General features: G+C 45.8%; 1 protein-coding gene across 1 annotated transcript in view; it reads right to left on the minus strand.

Moving 5' to 3' along the window:
* The window catches only part of DOCK2 (dedicator of cytokinesis 2), a 407,119-nt gene that overhangs the window by 46,436 nt on the left and 335,293 nt on the right, over positions 1-25,390 (minus strand). Inside the window, exons 31-34 of the mRNA XM_046000057.1 lie at positions 21,690-21,790; positions 21,542-21,600; positions 10,525-10,673; positions 1,246-1,331 (exon numbers count right to left, since the gene is read on the minus strand). Coding sequence (XP_045856013.1) covers positions 1,246-1,331; positions 10,525-10,673; positions 21,542-21,600; positions 21,690-21,790 — 395 coding nt within the window. The remainder of the gene's footprint in view (positions 1-1,245; positions 1,332-10,524; positions 10,674-21,541; positions 21,601-21,689; positions 21,791-25,390) is intronic.

Raw genomic sequence — 25,390 nt, forward strand, 5'->3', positions numbered from 1 at the left:
AATTAGTAAGACAGATTATTAACAAGTACTGGGGAGAATGGGAAGAAACTGGAATTCTTCACACACAGCTGGTAGGAATAGGAGTGATCCGGTATTTTGAAAAAACAGTCTCATGGTTCCTCAAGAGGCCAAACAGAGTTACCAGATGACCCGGCAATTCCACTCCTCAGTTTATACCCAAGAGAACCGTTAGCATATGTCCTCACAAAACCTTACACACAAATGCTCACAGCATTGTCATTCCTAATAGTTGAAAAAGTAGAAACAGCTGAAATAATAGGTAAGTGAATAAACAAAATGGGATGTGTCTAAACAGTGAAATAATAGTCAGCTACAAAAAAGGAATTAAGCACTGACACCTGCTATAGCGTGGGGTGACCCTCGTGTGTAAGAAGCCAGGCACCAAGGACCGTATTTTGATTCCATTTATATGAAATGTGCAGACCAGACAAATTCACAGGGACAGAAAGTAGGGGGGATGGTGGCTAAAGGACATAGGGTTTCTTTTGGGAGGGAACAAAAATGCTCATCAAACAGATTGTGGTTATGATAGTACAGCTCTGCAAATATACTAAAAGTCATTGAATTGTACACTTTTAGTGGGCTGAATAGTATATAAATTATATCTCAGTAAGATGTTAAAACCAAACAGGGTCCTGATTGCAAGTGCTGCGCGGACCACGGTGCACTGCCTCACTCAGGCCTGCGCCCTGCGCTGGTTCAGGTCCCAGCTTGCCCATCCAACCAGCTTGTTCTGGTTTCCTCAGACAAGCCCCTCCCATGAGCCTCAGGGGCCAGCCCATGACACCGGGATCAGAGAGTAAATGCAGCTAAATGAGGCCGTGCCCAGAGAGCATCTGGCCCAGTCCCCGTGTCCTGCGTGGGCTCCAAGTATGTTGGTCCTGATCAACGTCTGTCTAAGATTAAAAGAGAAAAAAGGAAAAACTAGCAAGAATTAGTTCACAGCAAAGAGGTAAAAGAAGTGAACATTTTGGTGGATTGTTTTCCTCCTCCCAATACAGCAAAGTTTGTTTCTATCTGTCCTATTCCATCAATATCACAGAAACAGTCCCTCTAGGGAGAGATATTTGAGGTTGCTCTCAGAAGTGGAGTTTCTCCAGTACGAGGAGCCAATGGACTGATCACTGGAGTGGGGGTGGGGAGCCCCCAGAGGTCCCAGCTTTCTGAGTGCTCTGGCCTCCCTCGTCCCTGCCCCCGGCTCCTCCCACACAGGCGCAGACTTACATGGACTCCAGCAACTGCATGTATTGCTCATCCCCTCGACCCCCTTCCACCTCGTGGTCCAGCTTGAGGATGATTTCATTTTCAAACTGAAGAAATACAAGATGGAAATCAATAAGAACAACATTAGGAGGCTGAATGTTGAAATCAGCCCATTTGTTATTTTAACCAAAGCTTTGGGGAGTGCCTAGCATTTCCCAGGATCAGTGCCAGGAGCAGGGAGTGCACACGAAACAGGGCACCATGTCTGTCTTTGGGGAATTCCCAGAGCATGGGGAAGAAACGTAGATGGTAAACACCAGAGAGAGAAGGAGGGAGGGAGGACAGGGAGAAAGAGAGTGAGTGAAGGAAGGGAAAGGGCATAGTGGAGGGCGGAGGGCTCCTTGCCCACAGCATGTGCAAGGATGTGGAGGTGCACAACAGAGGCCTGGGTCTTCGGGGAATGGCACGTTATCACGGACAGCTGGCATTTCTGCCTGTCTGGCCGGCCTTTCTCCACACTTCGGTGATCGCATGGGCCCTAGTCTCAGTCTTCAGGATACAGGTGAGCTGAGCATGCCTTCCTAGCTCCAGGTATGGGCTTGTGACCCAGGCCTAGCTCTTAATCAGTCTCTTTCATCATCTAGACACTAAGATTAATAAAGGCTCAGGCCAAGCCAGTGAGACTCAGAGGCTTTGCTGGAACTCTTAGCACGGAGTCTGTCTCTTGGACATGGAGATGGAAGTTAGAAGCTGAGGCTGCTGGAGATGGCCACAACGAAAGAGCCTGCCTGGGAACGACACCAACACAAATGGAAGCAGAAAGGGGGAGATGGAGAGACACTGAGGCCCTGAGCCCACCCATGCTTGAAGCTGTCATGTTTGCATGAGCTGATGCCTCAGAAAGCAAGGACTGGGGACGACTGTACTGGGCAGAAATCAGACTAGGTAAGTGACTTGAAAGTGCACACGTACCCACAGTCCCACCAATCCTGTTACAATGAAGACAGGGTATTCTATTTCCCCACTTTCACCATGAAAAAGCATCTCACTCGCTTCAGCTCATGGCTTTTTCCATATCTTAAAGGGTCACACTGGGTCCCTTTTCACGGCTGTAATGTAAAATGGTTTGTATGATTTTAATAACATGCCCCGATGAGTCCATCCATACCATGCAGTGCACGTCTCAATTTTACCGTTAAGTAAGAAACTGACATCTGGAGAAGGGAAGAAGGCCCTTGGCAAAGGTCACCTTTCACCAAGGTCAAAGCAGTCTTTGGGTGGGTACTCCTGGCTCCTCACCCAACCTCTCTACCCTCAGTCCTTAAAATAGCTCCCTGAGGTCTGGAGGTCATATTTAAGGAAGATCACTTTTTTTTTTTTTTAAAAGAGAGAGAAAGAGACAGGGAAAGAGAGAGAAAGCATACACAAACGGGGGGAGGGGCAGAGGGAGAGAGAGAATCTCAAGCAGCCTCCACACCCAGCATGGAGCCCGACTTGGGGCTTTATCTCATGACCCCGAGACCATGACTGAGCAGAAATCAAGAGCTGGAGGCTTAACCAAATGAGCCACCCAGGCGCCCCAAGGAAGATCACTTTTAAATGTAAAAATGCGTGAAAAGCAGCCAGCCTAGGACTGGCCCCATTTAAGTAAATGGAGCCTTTCTCTTGGGTAGTAGAGGCTCTGGGAATTTCAGTGGCTTGTCTAAAGTCTATTATGAATGGCAGAGACCTTTTGGCAGGTTCTTTTCAGTGCAAAAAGGATCAAGCCCTGTCTAGTTGGTTGGAATCTTCAGGTGATGAAAGGCCGGGGCTGGAGTCATTCCTCCCTCAGCTCACATGTGTGGTGCCATTGTTCCCTCACTTTTGTGTGCTGAGGGCCAAAGGAAAGGACCAGAAGCCTGTGCTGATAAAGCACAAATGGGGAAAATTTCCTGTGAGTTTCCATAGTTGCGAAAGATTTATAGAAGGAGATACACAAAACCTGGAAGATGGATAGGACTGTGACAGATGTGAAAAGGAAGTGCATTTAGGTAGGAGGCATGGACTGAGCAAAGGATGGAGGTAGGAATGTAGAGAAAAATGAGAAGAGCAGCTCAGCAGGAGCAGAGTTCAAGAAAGAGAGAAAAGAAAAAAAAAATTAGAATGGAGACCTAGATGGGGGCCAATTTGACCAGGGTCTGGGCTGCCAGTCTGCACTTGAATCATGGACCTTATATGATGCATTATACTAAGCATCTCGTAGGCATCAAATGTCATCCAGAGTCAAGGGTAGGGGCTATGCTGATTAGAGAGGTCTACTGAGAAAGCCTAGGGCAGGAAGAAATATGCTGAAGGACTAGAGGCATGGGCTCTGATGTTGGGCTATCTGGCAATCTAGACATGTGTGCTTCATTCCCTCCACCATTTTGGGAAAGCTAGCAGTTCTTTCTAATCCTGTTTCAGAGTTTATAACAGGAGTCAGCAATCATTTTCTGTAAAGGACCAGAATGTAAATATTTAGGCTTTGTAGGTTGGATAGTCGTTATCTCAACTACTCAGCTCTGCTGCTATAACGCTAAACAACCATAGATAATAGACAAATTGGCATGGCTATATGCCAATAAAACTTTATTTACAAAAACAGGTAGCAGGACAGATTTGGCCTATCAATATAATAGCAGTACCTACTGCACAGGGTAGTTAGGAGGACTGGAGGATTTTATATATAAAGCACCGGGGAGACCATAAACTCAGGTATGCCTCGGGTTTGCTCATCTGCTAATGATTACTGCTAATGTTATGCTATTACTGCTGGATGTTACTGGAAAGTAGCTCTGGGGGAGAAAAAAACAGCATTTTTTCTTGTCTGAGTTGTTCAATGGTAAATGTTGGCATGATTCCTCCTCATGTGATGAACTTGTCTTTAGAGCAGAGAAGTGCCTGGGGTAAATAAGCACTTGTCACAGGGTCACAAAAGAGCCTGCAGGGAAAGAAATTACAGGGTGCCAGGGGTTCTGCAGAGCTGGGTGATGCCATCCATGCCTGAGCCCTCTAGGGCAGGTCAGAGAGTGAGGGTTGCAGTCAGGCACATCCCAAAGCGGACTGCAGCCCGTTTTGCCTCCCCCAACCCCCCAGAATGCACTGTGCTTAGGAGTGGCTATGACCACAGCTTTTGGCATCCAAGAGACTTAGTTTCAGTCTTGCTTTGACTTTTTTCCCCACTATGTGACCTTGGGCAAATTGATAAGCTTTCTGGGGCTCATTTTTCTCACCTATTACAAGGAAATTTAAAACAGCACCTACTTAGAGTGGTGCTGGGAGGAGTTAATGGGAAAAACACATGAAAGATTTAGCATGGTGCTTGACACACAGTAAGTGCTCAATAATTGTTGGCACTTTTCATGACATTGTTGACATTGTCATTGTCAATAGCAGCATAATCTCACTTAGTCTTTAGCCAAGGGGGATGGATATCATCATTCCTATTTTATAAAGAAGGAAACTGAGGCAAAGCGAAACCTTGGACTGAGTTTCAAAGGATGGATGGACTTGGCCAGAGTAGGCCCAAGGGCCCAGCATTTGCTCTTAAACATACACTATGCTGTGCCACTGTGCAGAGCTTCTGCCTTCTCCAAATCAATTCCATTTTCCTCCACAGCCACACCTCCTCCCCACCCCTGCAAGGTAGGTGTTCCGTAAAGGGCATCTGCAGGCTACTTTCACAGAAGTCAATGCTACCTGAGACCCAACAGGAATCTTAAAATGCCCTAATCAGGGAAAAGGAAGTGAACTCCAGGATCCCAGCCCTCCTGGACGGGCCTCTCTCTTCCAACACAGTGACTCATGCAGGCCTCACATTTGCATCATGACTTCCCTGCATTGCTTCCACTGGGTCTCCGGACTTCTTGAAAACATTTTGGCTATTTTCATTATTTGTTTGCCTAAGATCCTGCAGAAGTGTGAAATTTAGGAAAGAAGAGCTCTTCTTTAAAGTTATGGTGCTGACTTTGACTTTGTGTGAGGGGCCGGGGGATAGTGTGAAAGGCCAGGATGGCAGAGAGATAGCAGGGATGGAACTGGCCCCAGTAAGTCAGCCTGTGGCCTCCTTTGTTAATGAAATGCTGGTTGTCTGGGGATGGCTGGAAGCAGACTTGGGGTGCGGCGGGAGGGAGAGTGGGAGACAATAATGTCATGTGAGACGGGAGTCAGGACAGCTTCCTAATTCTTACCTTGTCCCTGCCTGCTTCAGACCATTCCTATTCCCTGTAGAGCTCTGGTTTGGGAACCTATAATGGTATTATGATATCCATTTCACAGATAAAGACACTGGGGCTGAAAGAGGTTAAATAACTTTCCCAAATTTACCAGCCCAGAAGCAGCAAGCCCATCTGACGCTACAGTAGACAATATGGTAGGTGTCTAGTACATATTTATTGAATCGATTGTTCTTTTCTACATTATGTTCTAAGCCATCTGAATCACCACCTTGCTCCACGCCAAGACTCAGTTTCAGTGGGATCTGCTGCACCGTTATCTCTGTCCGTTAATTCATTCACCAATTACCGACCTTGTGCTATGTTCTAGCTGCTGTTCTAGGTGCTACTATCAAATCCTATTACCTCTTCCATCTCTGAGAGAGGGTTTTCTCCAGAAGCATTGTTTGCTGCAGCTCAGACCCTCAGGCTAATTGTTCCACAGTCCCTTCTATGATCTGTATCATAAATAACCACTCTTCTCAGCCTCTGTGCCGCAGGACTCCCACTCCTTCCCACCAACTTCACCTAGAAACCCCCAAACCCCTTCCTCCATGAAGAATTGTCCAGGAAGAAAACTGGTCTACCCAGCCTCTGGGGATTATTCAAGCAATGGTCAGCTACCCACAATACCCTACATTATGAAAATATTCACCGGAATGCTCCTTCCTGTGCCAAGGCTTTTCCTCTGGAATGTGGTAGGATGCAGGTCTAGAGGCCTCCATTCATCCTGGGAACACTGACATGGTTCCCACCATATTCATGACAGAAATTTGATAGGTGCTAGGAGTTCAGGACTGAGAGACTGGCTTTAACCCTGAAAGAACTCACAGTCTCATGATAGAGTCAGATCTATGAGTAGATTGTTATGCAGTGTGGGATAAGTGATATGCCTGAGCCTCATGCAGGCAGGACAAGATGCATTTCACCCTGACCAGACACGGCCATGCCAGCCACAGTGTGGCAACCTAAGGCTCCTTTTGCCAAAACTGCCCTGTCCATAGCCCCACCAAGGGAATTACAGAATGTACCGGGGATAGGACACCCAGTCCGAGGCACAGGACAGAAACCCCTGTGATGGTCCTGGGTGAAGTGCTGTACTCATGAGGGATAAATGTTATCAGTTAAATGCATCAGCTATCTTATTTGCGCTAGAAGAGAAGACAGCAATCTGGCAATGAGGTTGCAAAAGAAACTCAGAGCAGAAAGAGAGATTGCCCCAGAAACTTCTTTTCCCCATCCCTACCCCTCCTTTAGTCCGTCAGGATCTGATCCCTTCCTGTCCTAGTTCCAGTCCTTGGACATCCTGCTTGAGCGAATCTGTCCTTTGCATCCATCAGGAAGCACAAAGTGCTCCTCAAAATGTGAGACCTCAGCTGAAGGATGAGTAGAATCTCTTCAGGTAAAGAAATCAAAGGAAGAGCCAGAGCAAATGTGGGCCAGCAAGAGAAACTCAAGATGTTGGGTACCAGGTCAGGGGGCATTGTATGAACTGGGAGAAAGGGTTCTGCTAAATTTTATTCTTGATTTTTTAATTTCCTTTAAGAAACTCAAATTTTAGAAAGAGAAGCCTGTTATTTTACAGGCACCTGGTTCTTAGTTGATAATTTTGGCATCATTCCTTAATGCTAGTTTGCATGCAACGCCTCCTGGATTTCAGACCCAGTTCCAGGCTTCACTCTAGATTTGGCCATCAGGACGGGTTGGGGTTTATGTGGACTGGCTTCCTCCTTTCCTGGGGACACCTTCCAGAGCTGCTTACCCAGAACCAAGAAGACATGCCTGGATCTGCTCATTCCACAGCTGAGCACCCACCAAGCACACCAGCTGGTTTTTTCATGGAAAACTGCCCCATTAGTCAGCCTGATTGTCCTGTCTCTTTTGATAAGAGAAAAATTAAGAGGAGCAAATGGGGAACATTATTACAATGAACACAGCTTGGAGCGAGGAGTCCAAGGATGACCCCCCATTCATGGAGAACAGGTGGGTAGATTGGGGATGCCACAATAAGGAAATCCTTTAGGGTAAAAAAAAAAAAAAATCATACTTGGGCAAGCCTATGAAGTCTACTAAACACGTGAAGACACCAACACAGTCAGGTCATAATCTAGAATTGATGGGCTTGCTTGTTTTTTAAGTATGGCATACTGTCAGGTACTTGGAGTGTTTCCTTTGCACACCTGCTCCCAGGACATCTTCTGAGCCATCTGGAGCACACAACTCTGGAGGGAGTGCTGACCTGAGGGTAAGGATGATTCCCTTCGTCTCCCATCGTGTGCCCTCTACATGTTCCCAAGACTCACGTACCTCACCACCCCTTAAGAGACAGCAAATTGTAAACTGCATTCAAACACCTTCTCCGGGTTTCACCTTTCACTCCTCTTGATCCCAACAGGTTGGATATGGTATCTTCCTCTATCTGACCTCTTCTACCTGGTTTCTTTTAAGGCTCTTTGCCGAGGAAACAGCTGTTCACTAGCCTTTCTGGGACTAGAGATCTCCTGCTAATTAATCCCTGGACAGGAGAGTACCCTCTTACACTGGTATCATCAGACATAATTACAGGTCTTCCTTGGCTTATAATGGGGTTGTGTCCTGACAAATCCATTGCAAATTGAAAATATATTTAAGTTGAAAATACATTTAAAATCCTTAACCTAATGAACATCATAGCTTAGCCCAGCCCACCTTAAACGTGTTCAGGACACTTACATTGGCTATGCTTGGGGAAAAAAATCATCTAATACAAAACCTATTTTATAATAATATGTTGATTAGCTCATGTAATTTACTGAACATTATACTGAAAGTGAAAAAGAATGGTTGTAGAAGCATAGAATGGCTCTAAGTACAGCAGTTGTTACCCTCATGATCGGGCGGCTCATCAGGAGCTGGGGCTCACAGCTGCTGCCCAGCATCATGAGAGAGAATCTACTGCATGTAGCCAGCCCAGAGAAAGATCAAAATTCACAGTAAGGTTTTTACTGAACGTGTATCACTTCCACATCATTGTAGAATCAAAATATCGTAAATCGAACCATTGTAAATTGAAGACCACCTGCAGTGTCTTTCCCCTCTTAGAACAGTGTTTTCCAAAGTGATTGGCAGAATGGCACATCTAATTGATACTTCTTGCACAAACAAGTTTGAGAAATTGAGCACTGTAAATACTGTTTACAGTGGAATGCCTCAGTGCTTTGACTATGTTAATGTACACTGGAAATCTCCAAGAGGGGGTTACCATATACAGTGACTTCCAAAGATATTCAGCCTCGAAATTCCCTTCCCTAGAGCATCTGTTTGGATTAGTGCTCCATGGAACCTATTTTGAGAAACCACTGCTGGAGAGAATGGTGTGCACTCTTTCACTCTGCCGACAGTTCCTGTGACAGGAACTATGACAGTTCCCGGGGCTGGAGAATGCTGTAGGCAGAGCGTGGTTTGGGGACCAGAGTGACCTCTGTGTTGCAGTCTCTGCCCCTCCTTTTTGTTGATGTATGACTTTGAGCAAGTGACTTTACCCATCTAGGCTTCAATATTTTCATCCTTAAAATGGGTATGATAATGCTACCTAACTCATGGGGTTGCAATAAACAAGATCATATGAACTAACAGAGGGAAAGTACTTATAGTGCCTGACACATAGTAAGCATCCAGTTCAGGCAGCCACTTCTGTCATCATCATCATCATCATCATCATCATCACTTTTATTAGATAAGGATGAGGAAGATGCCGAGCATACTTAGAAATGAGTACAAGGCAAGGCAGTATGTAATCATCATACCTCAGAGAGATAAAATGATGTAGGAATAGAGGGAAAAGTTGTCTGAATGGACCCAGTTCTGCAATGGACTTTGCAAGAACAGTAGGAGTTTAGGTGTTGGCAGGCAGGACTGTGGACAGGGCAGAGTAGTAGCAGGAAGGAGAAACTCACAGAGGAGGATGCCGACTGAGGCATCCCAGTTCAGGTGAGCTGTGGGAATAATGGGAGAACAGGCAGGAAAAGAGGTGGGGATAATAGCTGAAGAGGCTGACCTAAGGCCAGAGTATGGAGGGCCCTGCATGCAAGCAGGAAGGTTTGGAGGTTACTGGGTGAGGATTAGAGAACCAATAAGTGAGAAAGGGGTAAAATCTGTAAGGATTTTAAGGAAAGGCAGTTTGGAATCTGCTGCTTTTTAAGTATCTGTTTTAAGGAAATTGTTTGGTGGCAGGAGATGGTCGAGAATGAGAGGCAGAAATGCTGGGCAAGGAGGAGGAAGAGCCCATTAAAGGAAAAACCAGGTGGGAAGGTGTGGTGAAGAAGACAGGGGATCAAGATCTGAGGGAACCACTAAGGCAGCCTGATAAGACTAAACACCGACCGTCCTGAACTGTGGGGAAACTACTGAACTGCCAGGAACCCACTGTTGAAATGGCTGCCTACTGCACTGTCAGAAGGTTGGGAGTGAGTGGGCCCAGAAATTGGTCTTTGTTCTTCAAGCTCGACAGGGCTTTTCAATGAAAATACTTGGCCAATGACACCTGTGCTTCACGCAATTTGCTCACTTCCTCCATGCTAGGGAAAGCCCCCTATTGCCATGGCAGCCCCACAGGTCTCTCCTGGGCAACAGGTCTCTGATGCCATTTGCTGTTGATTTTAATTCATGTATGACTATGACTCCTGGAAGGGTCGGCTCTTTTTAGACAATGTAGATCTTCCAGGTTGTCTCAGAGTAGAAAATGCTGGACAGAGATGGGTCCAAGATGGGGGCAGGTGAAAGGGATGGGCTCTTAGGATACACCTGGAGGGAACTCTTAGGTAGGGATTAGGGACCTTGTACTATTGAGAAAGGGACCAAGCTGATCCACAGCAAGAAAATGCATTTTAATCTTGGCCTTGGGCAGGAAAGCATGATAGAATAGTGACCAAATCCGATCTGCCAGCTCATCCTGGGCACGTGAATAATGTCTCTATCCTACCGTCAAGCTCCTGAATGAAGCCCAGGCAGATGGAACGAGGATATCATTATGGGGAAATGGTCTAGGGATTAAGGAGGATGCCATGAGTTTCCAGCCTCATTTTTTTACCTTTTTGAAATCCCCACTCCTTTGATATTCACACAGCATCATGTCGAAGAAGATTGGTATGGTGGCTTTCCGGAGCTCAGCCTCGGGGATAAGTGTCATCTCTAATATAGGTCCCACCATGCCTGGGATGAAGCAGATTTTGTTCTGGCCTGTAAGAGAAGAGGAACACGGACACATAAAACAGTTTTCATGATGCACAGATCCTCCTCAGACCAAGCCTGGGGAGGAGGGAGGGAGGCAGAATAGTAGAAATAATAGTGAACACTTATACAGTGGTTTACTGGAGCCAGGCAACATTTTGAACACTTTACATATATTAACTCCTGCAGAAGGTGCATGCATCATCTGGAACGAGCTGTTGTTAAGGATAATAACACGGGTATGTGTAAAGCACGTCACTGTTTACAAGGGTTTTCACCTGCATGAACTTCTTGGCAAATGGAGCTCTGATGGAATATGTTAGTGGTGGCAAATCACAGGGATATTTGAAATCATACCTGTCGGCATCACAAACCATGTTTCTGAGATTGGAGAGCATGCTTTTTGCAACTGTCTCATGAAACAAGAAAAGCAAAATTTGCTGCTAAGAATCTGCTATGATAGCAGGGTCAGTGGAATCCCTCCCCTTGAGGGAATAGTGTAGCCAATGAAGTGATGAGTCGATGGCAAGGCATTCCCACGAACCGCCCCTGGCTCTTGGCATTCTAGTTCTGCCGGCCTGCTTCCAGTGTTGCAGACTCACTGTGTGTCCTCCACTGCCAGGCCTATGCACACACTGGTCCTTTGTTGACAATACTTGTTTGTTTGTTTGTTTTTCCTATCTGTGCCCCAGTACCTTCACTGTCACCCGGATTCCCCTGGATGTGTCCCAGGGGATCTGTTGAGAACAGCCAGCAGCACATCCCCCCCCCCAACCCTAGTGAGGTCAGAACCCCTACACTAGCTTCTTGTGTTCTTCTTGTGTCTTCTCAGCCAACTTTGCAATGATGGCTTCATTTGTGGAAAGATATGATAAATGTCTGCGTGCCCCATGTCACGAAGAGTGTGAGGCAATGTCTGTTCTCACCTTTGTATCTGTGGCACTGAGTATAGGACATTTAGATGTTCGGTAAATGTCTGTTGAATGAAGAAATAAATTTGTCTACCTGCTACACTCAATAGCTAAATGACTCAGATATGGATCTTATAAGGATGCAATAGCAACACCCACTTGTTTAGAAGACCATGTGAAAATACACCCATGCATTACTTAGCACAGAGCCTGGAAGAATCAGCACTAGGGGCACGGCTAGTGTAGCCCAGTGGTTAAGGGCACAGATCCTGGAGCTAGATGGCCTGAATTTGTAGACGGACTCCACCATCAACTAGCTAGGTGATGCTGGACAAGCTGATCTTACCACTTGGGGCCTCAGTGTCCTCATCTTAATGTGAGAGAATAATAGCATTTACTTGATATGGGTCATTGTGACAAATATGCAGACTTTTATTTCCCAAGCCCGGACCGTCCTGGCCACGTGGCATACTTGACACAGTATTAGCTATTGCTCTTCTGATGTTTGACCAAAATGGAACACTGAGGGCAGCCCTGTTGAGCAGAGCTAAGCAGACTCTTGAGAAGACACAGAAGAAGGCAGAGAAGGGGCACGAAGAAGGGTGTTTAGGAGCTGCAGGGACTTCCCGGGGAGCGAGGGCAAGCTTATCCACAATAGCCTATCATTGGAGCTGATGTCTGGCTGGTCCATCAGCAGCTGCCTCTTTCTTCTGAGTCTCAGAGCCCAAGAAGCCTCTATGGATTTTTCTCCATTTTCAGGACAAACCATAGGCATCTTAACCTGGGGCAGAGAGCTCCTGGGGGTGCAGAAAGTCAGGTGGCATGGTATACAGCCTGGTGCTGTGGCTTTCAGTTAAGGCTCAGAAAAGGAGCCAAGAGGGAAGGCAGCAAGAAAATGAATTTTCATTTAGCCTAAATGAGGCTTAATGTTCAAGTATTTCCCCAGAATTCAGATAAAAAAGGCATCATTCTCAGACTATCTTCAGTGAGTGAGAATGAAGTGCTGAAGTCAGGCAGAGAGTTGAGTGAGATATAAAGACACTTTTCCAGGATATCTGCTTCATTATATGATGCATTTGGATTACACTTGAGCTTCAAGCCTTCGCTTTGGCCCAAATAGGGAAAAAAAAAAAAAAAAAGGTACTTTCTAGCAGGTTTATAGTAATTGCTAATCTAGGGTTTTGATTTCGTCCTTCAAGATCCTTTAAACCCACAGTGGGGTTTTAAAATTCAAAGTCAAGTGCAATAATAAGTAGAAAGTAAATGGGAAACTGTCAGATAACCACCACGGAACAGAGAAATTGCTTATGCAACAAAGGCCTTCAGAATACTGGAGGGCATTGGCTATGATAAGGATATATTTAAGACGGTTTAAAATAAAGAGCAGACATGCTGTAGACCAGGGATTTCCTAAGATACTTTTGACCTGCATTCTTTGCAGTCAGTGGAAGAGATGTTTGAAAGAATAGGGAAAATGGAGAAAGATGCTGATCCCTAAATACAGTGTGAGCTGAATGTCCCTTACAATGCTCCAGGAAGAAATTTTATTCATTTACATCAAAAATGGAATTTGAGCTTATTGGATTTTGTGTTCAAATAATCTGAAAGTGCATTTGCGTGTGTTTTTATATATATAGGCATGTGTGCCCGCACACACGCAGAACATACTTGTAACTAATTAAATGCAAACTCATTTGGGGGAAAAAAAAATCCTCATTCAAGAGACACACCTGCTGCTGTATTCAAAAAAAGGCAAGGCAAGGAATCAGTAAGAGGGTCTTTTCTCGTATAATGGTGGCCAAATCTCACTGAGAACAGATACCAATTAGAAAAGACTTTTAAAGTGCCAATAAGCCAGCAGGACGAATCCAAATGCCAAATTACATAGGCTCTGGGAAAGGCTCTGGTGGTAATGAGAGCGCAGAGAAGAGCTTCGGTGTGTGGGTAGAAAGGAGTCCTGTATGTTCCCTGGCCTGGGTTTCTAATCTGTACAATGGCCTCATCTATCACACCTCTCAGGAGGAGACTGTAAACCTGAATGCAAAGGGTATGAGGGCACTAAGAAGAGGACCTGGCAACAAAGGAAGAGGGAGGAAGGAAAGTGGGAGGGAAGGAGGACGCAAGGAAACAGACCATCACCTCGAGCCTGCTGAGAGGAATGGAACATGTCACTGACCTTGTGAGGCTGTTGGGGACAGAGGCACACTCTTTCGGGAGTATATGGCTCTCTAAAGGTGGGCACAGACTCTGAATGAACAGGCATGAGGATGAGTTGGGACCTCCTGGATTGCAGAGTCCCGTATCCTTCTGGGGACTCTGAAATAAAGCTGGGCTGACCGGCAAGATCGCTCATTCGGCTCAAAAGGGGAAGAAAGAACACAAATCTCTGGTGCTCTGACTCAGGCTTGGAGAAGCTCCCTTCTGGCACTGCTCCGAGACAGGCAGTCTGTTTGCTCCTCCTCATCCAGATCCCTTCCAGGCCTTGAGAACCACGGAGCCCCCCAGCCTGGATCGGGTCCCACGGCCACCGCTCCATGGCTGTGTGGCTTTGTCGTTCAACTTCCCTGAGCCTCTGTCATCTCATCTCTAAAATGGAGATAAAAACAATCCCTGCCTGGTAGGACTGTTGAGAAGTTTAGAAGAGTTAATAGAAACAAAGGGCTCCGCGGAGCGTCTGGCTCATTAGAAAGGCTCAGAAAGTACTAATTGTGGGGATGATGGTGAGTCCTGTCAGCTCAGCCTCCACCGGATTCTGGAAGAAGCAACATGCAAAGACATGTTCCAACTCATGGAGCTCCCTGGAGCTTTTCCTGGAACTTTTTAGGCCTGTCAGTTTATTTTTTCACCTCCAGTGGAAAGAGAAGTCATGGGGAGAGGGTCAGGACAGATTTATCTTCTCTCCCATGATGGACACTCACGAACTTCCTGACCCTTCTCTAACCTATCTAAATATTTTATAATCTGTCCTCAAAGTTGTTTGAAAAGCCCAGAATTGACCATGCTGGTCCACAATTTATAATCCTTCCATGGCTTCTGTTACCAGTTCTGCAGACCCATTTGGTCCGATGTTCCTACTCCATACCCCATCGCTTCCTCTTACCTGACTGCCCTCCCTCCTTGGCCTGCCTCTTCTCCTCAGCCACACCCTGCCCTTCCTCCTTGGGCCTGCATATGTGCCCTCCTCCAGCCACCATGCTCTTCCCTCCACCTCCTGGATCCCATTTCCACACTGACCTCTACCCCCACCTCCCTCACAAGGAAATCCTTATTCATTCTTCAGTGCCATTCTATTAAATATGGCAGGTACGGCCATGCAAATCTTTGGAGCACTTGAGGTTAGTCCAAGTGGAGATGTGCTGTGATTATTAAAAGCCCACTAGGTTTCAAAGAATGAGTTCTGGAAATCAAAAACAAAACTAACATCTCAATAACGTTTTGTATTGGTGCCTGGGTGGCTCAGTTGGTGAAATGTCTGCCTTTGGTTTGGGTCATGATCACGGGGTCCTGGGTTCAAGCCCCATGTTGGGCTCTCTGCCCTATGGGGAGCCTGATTCTCCCTGTCTCTCTGCTTTCTTCTCCTTCTCTGCTTTCAATCTCTCTCTCTCTCTGTCAAATAAAATCTTTAAAAAGTAATAATGTTTTGTATTGATTACATGTTGAAATGATAAGATTTTGGAAAATAGGGTTAAATAAAACATAGTGTAACATTAATCTCACTATTTCTTTTTACCTTCCAAAGACTGTGGACATTAGAGCACTTGCATTTAGACAGGTGGCTCACATTCCAGTCCCACAGGACAGTACTGCTCTGGAGTAAAGTTCTCCACTCTTGCTCAGCTAGACCATCCTGGGCTCACTCAGGAGGCAGGAGTCCTTTGCAGACCCTCCAGGAGCCGCAAGCTTCTGCTCTGCAGATATTTCCCTTTTGACCATAGAGAAACAGCTCTCCAGTTAGTAGCCCCGGCCTGAGGCACAGTGCCTGTCATGTAGAAGGTGCTTGTATTCGTTTCTTGTTGTTGCTGTTGTAAATCACCAGAAATTTAGTGGAGTAACACAGCACAAAATTTATTATCTTATACCTCTGGAGGTTATAAGTCTGAAATGGATTTCATTGACCTCAGACCAAGGTGCGAGCAGGGTGAAGTTCCTTTTGGAAGGCTTCAGGAAGAAACTATGCTTCCCTTTTGCCATGTCTGAAGGCCACCTACATGCCTTGGCTGCGGGTCTCTTCCTTCACCTTCAAAGCCAGCAGTGCATGTTCTTCAAATCCCTCTCGGACCCTCGTGCCTCCTTTTACTCACTTCTAAGAACCCTGTAAATGCAGTGGGTCCACCTGGATAGTCCAGGATAGTCTCACCATCTTCAAGATTCTTAATCATTCTGAGAAGGCCACTTAATAAGGTAATAGATTCACAGTTTCTAGGGATTAGGACATGGACATCTTTGGAGAATGTTATTGGGCCTACCACAATGCTCAATATTTGTTGTTAACTGAATTAATCAATGATCAAATGGATGGATGGATGTCCCTGTAATCCTATTTTCTATTTCTTACAGGTGGCTTCTTCCCAATCCTAAGAAGCCATGCTGAGTGCGGGCTAATTGCTCTCCTGGAACATGTGTCCTTTCCTCTCTTTCTTTCAGTCTGGATATGTGCCAGCCTGGGGTCTCATTCAAAAGCCATTTACCCCGGTGGAGCCATCCGTATTGTCCTCATAGACCTCTCATGTGCCTGAACTCTTGAGTCTCCACCACACATTTCATGTTAAAGAACACACTCTAAGTTTGTTCTTTAACCTCTTAGTTCATTCTGCTCTTCGAACTAGATGGCTCCTCTTCCTGGCAAGTCAGGGACCATGCCTTATCCTTCCCCAACTCTCTTACCCTTCCCTGGAGCTCAGTGCTGAGCTGGGTACTCTGTAGATGCTCAGAAAAGTAAAGGCCCAGTTGCTCTCACAGCTTTGCCAGGAGTGACCTCCTTACATACAAGGCCAGGATGCCAGTCACTAGAATTTTTCTTTCTTTCCCACAAAGACTGTTAACACAGCAGTCTGACGTTAACCTAAGTGAATGTGGAGTGGTTAAGTGCAGTCATTTTGGCAAAATGTGCATTGCTTCACTCCAAGCAGAAATCAAATGCTATGATGTTACACTATCAGGAAAAGTACATTCCATTTGGCATAGTCCCAGGATCCAAAAACACAATAGCATTAACCCTTTAGCGGCCTGGTCCTGGTAACGAGATGTGGTCCTTCTCTCTATCAAGACCTCCCCTCATGTACTCTCTCTCTCTCTATCACACACACACACACATTTGTCTAGGCTTTTCTCTGAAGAATGTTGAGTAATCTTCAAGCCTGAGATTATCTTTGCAATTAGCTATCTTATAATCAAAGGATTGCTTAAATCTTCCTGATGAGAAGAAGATGATGATGATACTGATGATCATGGTGATGATGCCCTGATTGCTTTGGGCATTAAAACAAAATTTAAAAGGTTAACGTGCATTATGATTTACTTATTATCCATAGTCTTTGAAAAGCAGTTTGCTATTTCATACTCTTTGAAAATAATTTGCATATTCTGAATAAAATATTAGTAAGAACATTGGACTTGGGATCAAAAGACAAGTTCTTTCACCTCAGCTGAGCCACTGATTTGTTGTTGACCTTGTATGTCCTTATGCCTCTCTGGGCCTCAGTGAGCTCACCTATAAAATGCGGAGGGGGTTGAATGAGATGATATATCAGTTAGGGATGTAACAGATATTTGATCACCATGGTTAAACTGAATAAATTCTGCTTTAGCTTTCTGTCTTAACAAGAAGTCAAAAGATGGTCAGTCCAGAGCCACTCCTCCATCCTTGGCGTACGACTTTTATCTTCATAGCTTCAAACTGTCTATTGCACCTCTAGGCATCTCATTGTTTTCCAGAAAGGAAGGGAGGGAAGGACTATGGGCAAAACATGTGTTGTGTTCATTGCATTTGTCCCTTTCCCTTTGGTTTTAATTGGACAAAAAGGATTTCCTGAAGTCCTAACAACTTTGTTTCTGCTGATTCTCTTTGGATGGAGATGGGTCATATGGCCATCACATGCTATAAGATATTGCTAAGTGATCAAGTTACGATCATGGAAAACAAAAACAAAAACAAAAAAAATCCAACAACCCGGATTTAGTTAACTGGGAAGAAGGGTAGAATGGCTATTTTGTGGGCTTTTAGCTGTGTCTGCCACAGATGGCTTCTAAGTTTCACTTGGTCTTAGATAGTCTATGGATTGTACTTTAAAACCTATCATTACCCACTACATTGGTCTTTAATGTATACAGTGCTTGGTCCTGGTTTGGATTAGCAGGTTAACCTCATTAACAAACTGGGACGAAGCATGCTAATGTCAAGATCTTGTAGAACAGAAGGTGGCGTGGGGATGGGGAATTATTCGTTCACTCTGTCTCCTCTTGTTCTCTTATCCCTGAGGGAGACAGGCAAGGAGAAGGCAGCTATGCAACTAATTAGAACAGGAAGATCCCTTCAGGCTGATATAATTTCCTCTTTCTGGAAGTCCAGGCCAAAGGGTTAGGAGGGTGGCCATCTTGGCAAAACCATCCTTTACTGCTTGTTCCATGCAGTGGACATCTATGACTTTGACCTCTCTATAACTCCATTAACCTCTTACTTTGGGAAACTCTACCTCCTTCAGTGGATATAGGCTTAGTGGGACCATCAATGGAGTGGTCATCCAAGGAAGGTCAATAGAATGATGACCTCTGGAGACTGAATATTTAAGCAGGATGATGCAGGAATGAAACATGCTAAAGGCAAAGTTATGCCACCTGCCCTGGATTCTAGAGTGGCTCTGGCCCCTGTCCTTCATAGCCTTATTCTTCTTGCCCTTCTGATAAGTACCTGCTCTGATAAAGGACAGCATAGTCAGTTTGTCTTTCTTGCAACCTCAAACCCTAACAAATGCATCTTTTAATTGCATTAATTCATCCTACAAGTATTTGCAAACAGGGATGATTCTGTGATGCTTTAGGACAGACTCTCAGGCCAGGGTCCTTGTCCTGAATCTGCTTCTTAAGCAGTATATGGCCTTGTCCATTTGTCTTCACTTCTCTGTGTCTCAGTTTTCTCCCTTGTAAAATGGTGGGTTGGACTAGACCTTTCTGAGGTGGTTTAGGATTTCTCCCCAGAAAATCCTCAGGGGTCTATATGGGGTGCTCAGGGGTGACCCATTATAATGGGCTCTGGGCCCCTCACCCCACTTCAATTAGAATAGCTCAGCTTTCAACCAATTTATAGTATTGAGCACGAGATTCTTTTTTTATTGGCCCTCCGCTAAAAATAAACATTTGAAAAATTCTGGACAATATGATCTCTAAAGGGCCCTTCCAGCTCTGATGTTCTGTGATTCTAAGCAGGTGGAATATTTGGTAACATCTTTTCATTCATCAGCATAATTGGGAGTGCAGGAACGTCTGCCAAAACATAATCTATATCTAAATAAAATCTTCTGTGTGCAAAACAACGGCAACGAAGGATGTTCCGGAAAGAGCAGGCTGTGTGGAAGATCTGGAGACAAACAAACCTCAGATCCCTGCTTTGCAATCCTGGCAATGCCTAGGGTGTAGGTGTGGGAAAGAAAGCCCACCCCAGCTGTATCTCGTGTTTGCTGTCATAAAGCAAAGAGTGCAAACTCCTACGCAAACCGAATCTGGGCCCCGCGTTTCATTGGGCATATTCAATGTTTCATAAACTTCCAATCAATTATTGTCAATATTCAGAAATTGGAAATACATTTAAAAATTGTGTTTCCTGGCTTCTTTTGAAAAACTGGAAGATGACACATCGTCAGTCTTGCATTCTAACAGGACAGCAATCGACCAGACCAGGACAGCGACTGCCCCTTCCTGCCGGGGCTTGTTTGCTTCCTGTTGTCCCAGGCCCAGATACTTCTTCCCATACTCCTGACCCTGAGGCCGTGTGCTACCTACCAGCTAGGCCTGCACTCGCACCAGGCTTTTTGTTTTTTCCTATTGAAGAATAATGGTAAATGATATATAAAATGTTTTTCATATCCCTGTCCTTATCCAAAGTGGAGACATAAAAGGCAGACTGAGAAAGGCAGGCTTTTCTAGAAAAACAGCAGAGACAGTATTTCTTCACAGAAGTAGTCTTCCAATAGAAGTAGTTTTGCACATCCTTTTCCCCCTCTCCAGGGACATTTGGCAGTGCCTGGAGATTCTCTTGGTTGTCACAGCTAGGGAGGATGCTGTTGGCTTCTAGTGGGTACAGGGGAGGGAAGCTATCGAATATCCTGGAGTGTACAGGGCACCCCACAACAAAGAATCATCCCACTCCAAATGTTGACGGTACCCTGCTTTGTGGATGTCTGTGGGTTTAACATGCCCTGGCTCCTCCCCTCTTTGACAGGACCTGCCTGGCTCCTGCCCTTCACACGCCAGTGATACAGGTCTGGTGTTGATGATGAAAGAGCCAGAATGGGAAGAGTAGACTGGGCCCTGATGGGGCCAGAGTGAAAACAATGATAACAATCCTGACCTGGGCGTGGCCTCCCTGGCTTCACTCTCCCAGTTTTTGCTCTTGTGAAACTCGTAAGCCCCCTGGGCGCTATTTCCCCAGATTATGCCCAGTGTCACTTGGTCCCCTTGCTTCGGACCTCATAGCTTGTAAATGATATGGCAAGGACCACGGTAGGTATGTGGCAGTCAGTTCTGGGCCTGGTTGCCCGGCTCTCCCTTTGATTTTGTAAAGGCATCTGTAGCCCTCCTGGTACCAGTGTGTGCTTTTAACCTGAGTCTGGTGCTGCCAGGTGCTGCCAGCGAGCGTGGGGCCAGATGGATAGTCTGTCCACTGTGCTGCCCCTGCAGCAAATGGACTTTGCTGGAAAGGACAAGAAACTGCTATCTAGGAAACCCAAAGGGAACTGAAAGATACCAAGACAGCTGAGGAAGCGAGAAGCAAAGTCAGGAGAGGTCATTTAATTTGAACCCCCCAAACAGGCACAGTCCCAGTAAGTGGCTCCACTGAAGAGGGTCACCGTCCAAGCCCAGGGCAGAGCAACTTGGCAGCAGAGGGTCAAGGAGGGCACCCAAACTGGAGATGAAAATACCCCATTGTGTCTCACTTATAACTCTGCAGCCATCCGTCCGTTTATCCTTTCATCCTTTCAGCACATTTGTGTGCAGAGGGATTCAGGCCTTGAGCAAGGTGTGTGGCCCCTGTCCTCCAGGGATCCAAACCAAGCTCTGGGCTTTGCACCTGCTCAATCTCAAGCAGGTCACTTCCCTCTCGGAGTTTCCTGATCAGTAAAAGGAGGGGGAGTTTTTCCGTTTTGTAGGAGGTGATGTGAAGGTAAAATAAGACCCCCTTCACGCAGGGCTGACTCAGACACTCAGTCAACGCCTCCCAGATCCCATCTCCCCTTCCCTCCTCCCACAGGTACTGCACAGTTCGTGCATGATTCCTGCAGCTGGCCCAGACAGGACTGGCATCTGGGGACACCTGCCAGTTCACACCACATCACAAAAGACCCTCATCTTCCACGGAACCAATTCTCCTCTGTGTGGCTGGAGGGTGTTTTATAGATGACATCACTGAAGAAGCTGGAGGTGGAGTGGCCCACCAATCAGCAGGAAACATGCGTGTGATGTGTGAGGACATAAGTTCTCACAGCAGCCCTGCCCTTCCTCCTTTCCATAAATTCCAACTTGACTTCTTAAGCCCCCAGGGGCAGCAAGTAGAAGCAGAGTGCTAGCTGTTTGGGGGCGTGACGTGGGGATGGGCACTCCCTCTCATCAGGCACATATCAAGGACCCGGGACACACACAGTGATCAACTGTTATTTCAGTTCAGCTGAAGCCCTTGTGGCCCTCTAACAGATGGTCTTCAAGAAGGAGCTTGGTGTGTGCAGATGTGCCTGTTTGGATGCGTGTGCTACTCACCCAGTTTGTACCACATGTCACGGATGGAGAAGCCGATGAGCCGTCTCATGTCCCCGTACCTAGGAGAAACAACGCATGTCTGCTTCAGGCTCGGTCTCAGAGATTCTCATGAAACCCCCACTTCAGGAGACCCGAACAGGCAACCTACTTATTCAGGATTTTGTTGTATTTGGCATGTGAGAACTGCTCCAGCTGCAGAGAGTCCTGAGTGATGAAAGCCACCGCCAGATGAAAATAGTTGTTCCACAGCTGTAAATGAAGGAGCAAAGAACAGTCATAGTGAGGGTCTGCAGTGGGAAAGCAGATTAAATGCTGGGCAATGTGAATAATTCATGAAGATGGCAGAAGACAGTGGCGGAGCCAGCTTAATTCTGTGCCCTGCAATTTTCAGGCTGGCGCTGACTCTGAAACGGACATCCTGGCCAAAGCAAGGACAAAGGATGTATTTCTCCAGGTGCTGACCACGTCCCCTCTCTGATGACAGGGCGAGGATAGGGATTTTAGGGCTGCTTTGAGAAAACTGTTTCATTTTGTGTTTTGAAAGATAAACAACTCACCCAGCCAAGTGCCCTGGTAGAATGAGAGGTTGATGAGGCTTATGTATTTCAGGGACTTTCAGTCTCTCTGGACGTCCTCCTTAATCTACCTAACAGCTCACAGGACCAGCCTGCAACTCATTCCATCTTAGAATATTTTGCCTTCTCCTTCCCCTTAGTTCTGTGGTTTCTTTTTTTTTTTTTTAACTTTTTTTATTAACATATAATGTATTATTAGCCCCAGGGGTACAGGTCTGTGAATTGCCAGGTTTACTTACTTCACAGCACTCACCATAGCACATACCCTCCCCAATGTCCATAACGCCCACCACCTTCTCCCTAACTCCCCCCCCCCCCCCACCCCAGGCAAACCTCAGTTTGTTTTGTGAGATTAAGAGATTAAGGAAGTTGAGAAGCAACATGGGGGGTTTGGGGGGTAGGAAAAGAGTTCATGGTTTCTAAGCATGGCCCCAGACCAGCAGCATCAGCGTCACCTGGGATCCTGTTAGTAAAGCAGATTCTCTGCCCCTCCCCAGACTTACTGAATCAGACCCCAGAAATCTGGGGGTATACAACCGCTCTGGAGAATTCTGATGCTCACTGGAGTTCAAGAACCTCTGAGGGCCTAGTTTCTATGTAGGCTTTCTGTAATTTTAACGTTTACATGATCATTTGGTGCTTAATGCAAGGGTTAATACTAAACACCACTCTACCGGCTCATGGTGAAATAGAGCCAACAAAGGGTTTGCCACATGGCAAGTGCTCCAAAAGATGAGATGCAGAGATGGTGATATTGATACAACCTACAGCAGCTGGGGGGATGGGGTCTCAGTGGAACCAACCCCTCTGCAAAAGGGGGGATTGTACCCACTGCAGAGGGCTGTGGTAAAGATAGCATGAGATGGTATGTGTAAGGGTATGATACTCTGTAAGGGCTCAAAAGCACTTGTTAGCCATATTGTTCTTTTCATTAATCTAGTGATTTCGTCGGTACCAAAGCAAATAGCACAACCTGGCCCTTTGGGTGCTCATGGCTGTTATTACAAGATGCCACGGCCCTACTAGGAACAGATAGGAGAGAACTTTGCTGGACAAAGCTCATTCACTTTCAGCCCCCTCTCAACACTGACAAGAGAAGGGTAACGCTAGCTAGAGAAGTCACCTGCTGTTAAGACCTTCATCCTTAACTCAAGATGTCCACTGGAGATTTCAGAGGGCCAAGACTAAGTAGAAGGCAGCTCTACCCTTGGTAACATCATTACTGTTGCCCAGAGTGCTACTTTCAAATGGGCTTGTAGTTTCGGTTTCAGAAAGAAGAAAACAAGTACTTCCTTCTTACCAGGGGCCAGGTACTCTCCCATACATCCCTCCTTTCATCTCACAAACCTTCGTAGCTATCGTTAGTCCCAATTTATAGATGAAGAGAATGAGGCTTGGAGGGGTTAGGTATTTTTCCAAAGGTCACTAAGTTTGTCATATATACAGTAGATCTGGGATTTGAACTCAGACCTTCTGATGAAGGCTCGGGATTCTTTCTACACACCATGACCAGTCTTTGGCTAAGGTTGCATTAATACATATTTGTTGAACTCCTTCTCTGTGCCACATATTCTCTGTGTCGTCATGGGGGCATAGCGGGTAGTTATGCAGACGGCCGTCCCTCCCCTCATGCGGCTCACGTTCTATAGGGGGAATAAGATTTTCTTTTTGGAAACTTTATCTCCCAGAGTCCAGAAGACCAAGCTGCTCCCAGGGTAGAGTGAAGTAGCCTCCCAGATTGTGGAACCCATCAAGTCAACTCTCCAGACAGAGACCAGAGGATCTTTTCAAAACAAGTTGGGTTCTATCACTCCCTTCCTCAAAGTCCTTCAGAGGCTTTCCCAAACCATTACAATCACATCGCAAACCCTCCTGTTTCCGTAGTAACCCTGCTTATCCAAACACATGGCGCAGGTCAGGTCTCCTGGCCGCTCCGGCTGTCCTGCCTCCTCATGGCCCTGTGACTTGCAAGTTCTGAACACTTGTTGCTTTGGTCTGTCTAAGCCCAGACATCATACCTCCTCACATTTAAGATCATACAAAACAACAAGCCAGGGAAACAGAAAACCTGGTCAAAGGACATGGAGAGTGTTCTTTTGGAGGTGAGAAATTCCTGATTTTAGGAAATTTCTAAAGAGTAATCAAGATACAAAAAGAAATAGATATAGGGCAACATAGATGAATTGGTATTACTTTCAAAAATAATTCCAGAAATGTTCCTCTAACACATTTGAGAACACACAGACATGTCAAACCTAGAGCCTCTTGCTAGTCTCTGTTCTTAATCCTTCAAAAATGTTTTCTCTATCATAACTTTCACTTCTTAGAGTATAGAATTTAATGGTTTTTAGTATATTCACAAAAGGTAATAGAACCATCACCACTTAGCAGTCATTCCCTATCCTTCCCTCCCCCTCAGCCCCTGGCGATCACTAATCTCCCTTCTGTCTCTGTGGATTTGCTCAATCTGACATTTCATAGAAATGGAGGCATAAAATATATAACCTTTCATGTCTGGCTCCTTTCATTGAACATAACGTTTCCAAGGTTCATCTGTGTTGTCACATGTATCAGCACTTCATTTATTTTTATTGCTGAATGCTAATCTATCCTATGGATATACCACATTTTATTTACCCATTCATCCATTGACTGACATTTGTGTTGTTTCTGCCTTTTGGCTCTTATGAATAATGCATCTGTGAATTTCCACATACGGTTTTTGTGTGGAGGTAAGTTTCCAACAGGAGTGGAACTGATTTTCCTTTGTCTTCCCCCCTTGACGATCTTTGCAGGTCATGAGATCATAGATCCCATGCCTCTTTTTTCTTAGTAGATCAGAAGTGGTGCCCCTAAGTATCTCACCCACAGCGTCTGTCCAGTTTTGCCCCGTGGAGCAATGTGGGACCCACACTGAAACTGAGGGGATGTTGTCGTGATGAGTAGCTCTGCACTAAGCCCTGAGAGGTGAGCAGTGGCCATAGACTGGGCACTCATGATACCTCTCCTCTGAACCTTCTTTGACTCTTGCTCCCAAAGAACCAGGACAAAAGGCACTAACATGGATCATCAGGCCTCATTAAATTTCCAGTGTTTTCTCCCTCAACAAACTGCCTCTTCCAGGGGGCCTGGTCTGTTCAAACTCCATAGATATAATATGAGCATCTTGGCCTCCTTGGCTTGGCTCCCTTACTGCACCTAAGTTCTATTCCTTCATAAAGCCCAGTTCAAGATCCGTTCCTTCCTGAAGCCTTCCCAGATGACGAGTCATGAC

Source organism: Meles meles, chromosome 3, assembly GCF_922984935.1.
Source record: "Meles meles chromosome 3, mMelMel3.1 paternal haplotype, whole genome shotgun sequence".
NCBI classification, from domain to species: Eukaryota; Metazoa; Chordata; class Mammalia; order Carnivora; family Mustelidae; genus Meles; species Meles meles.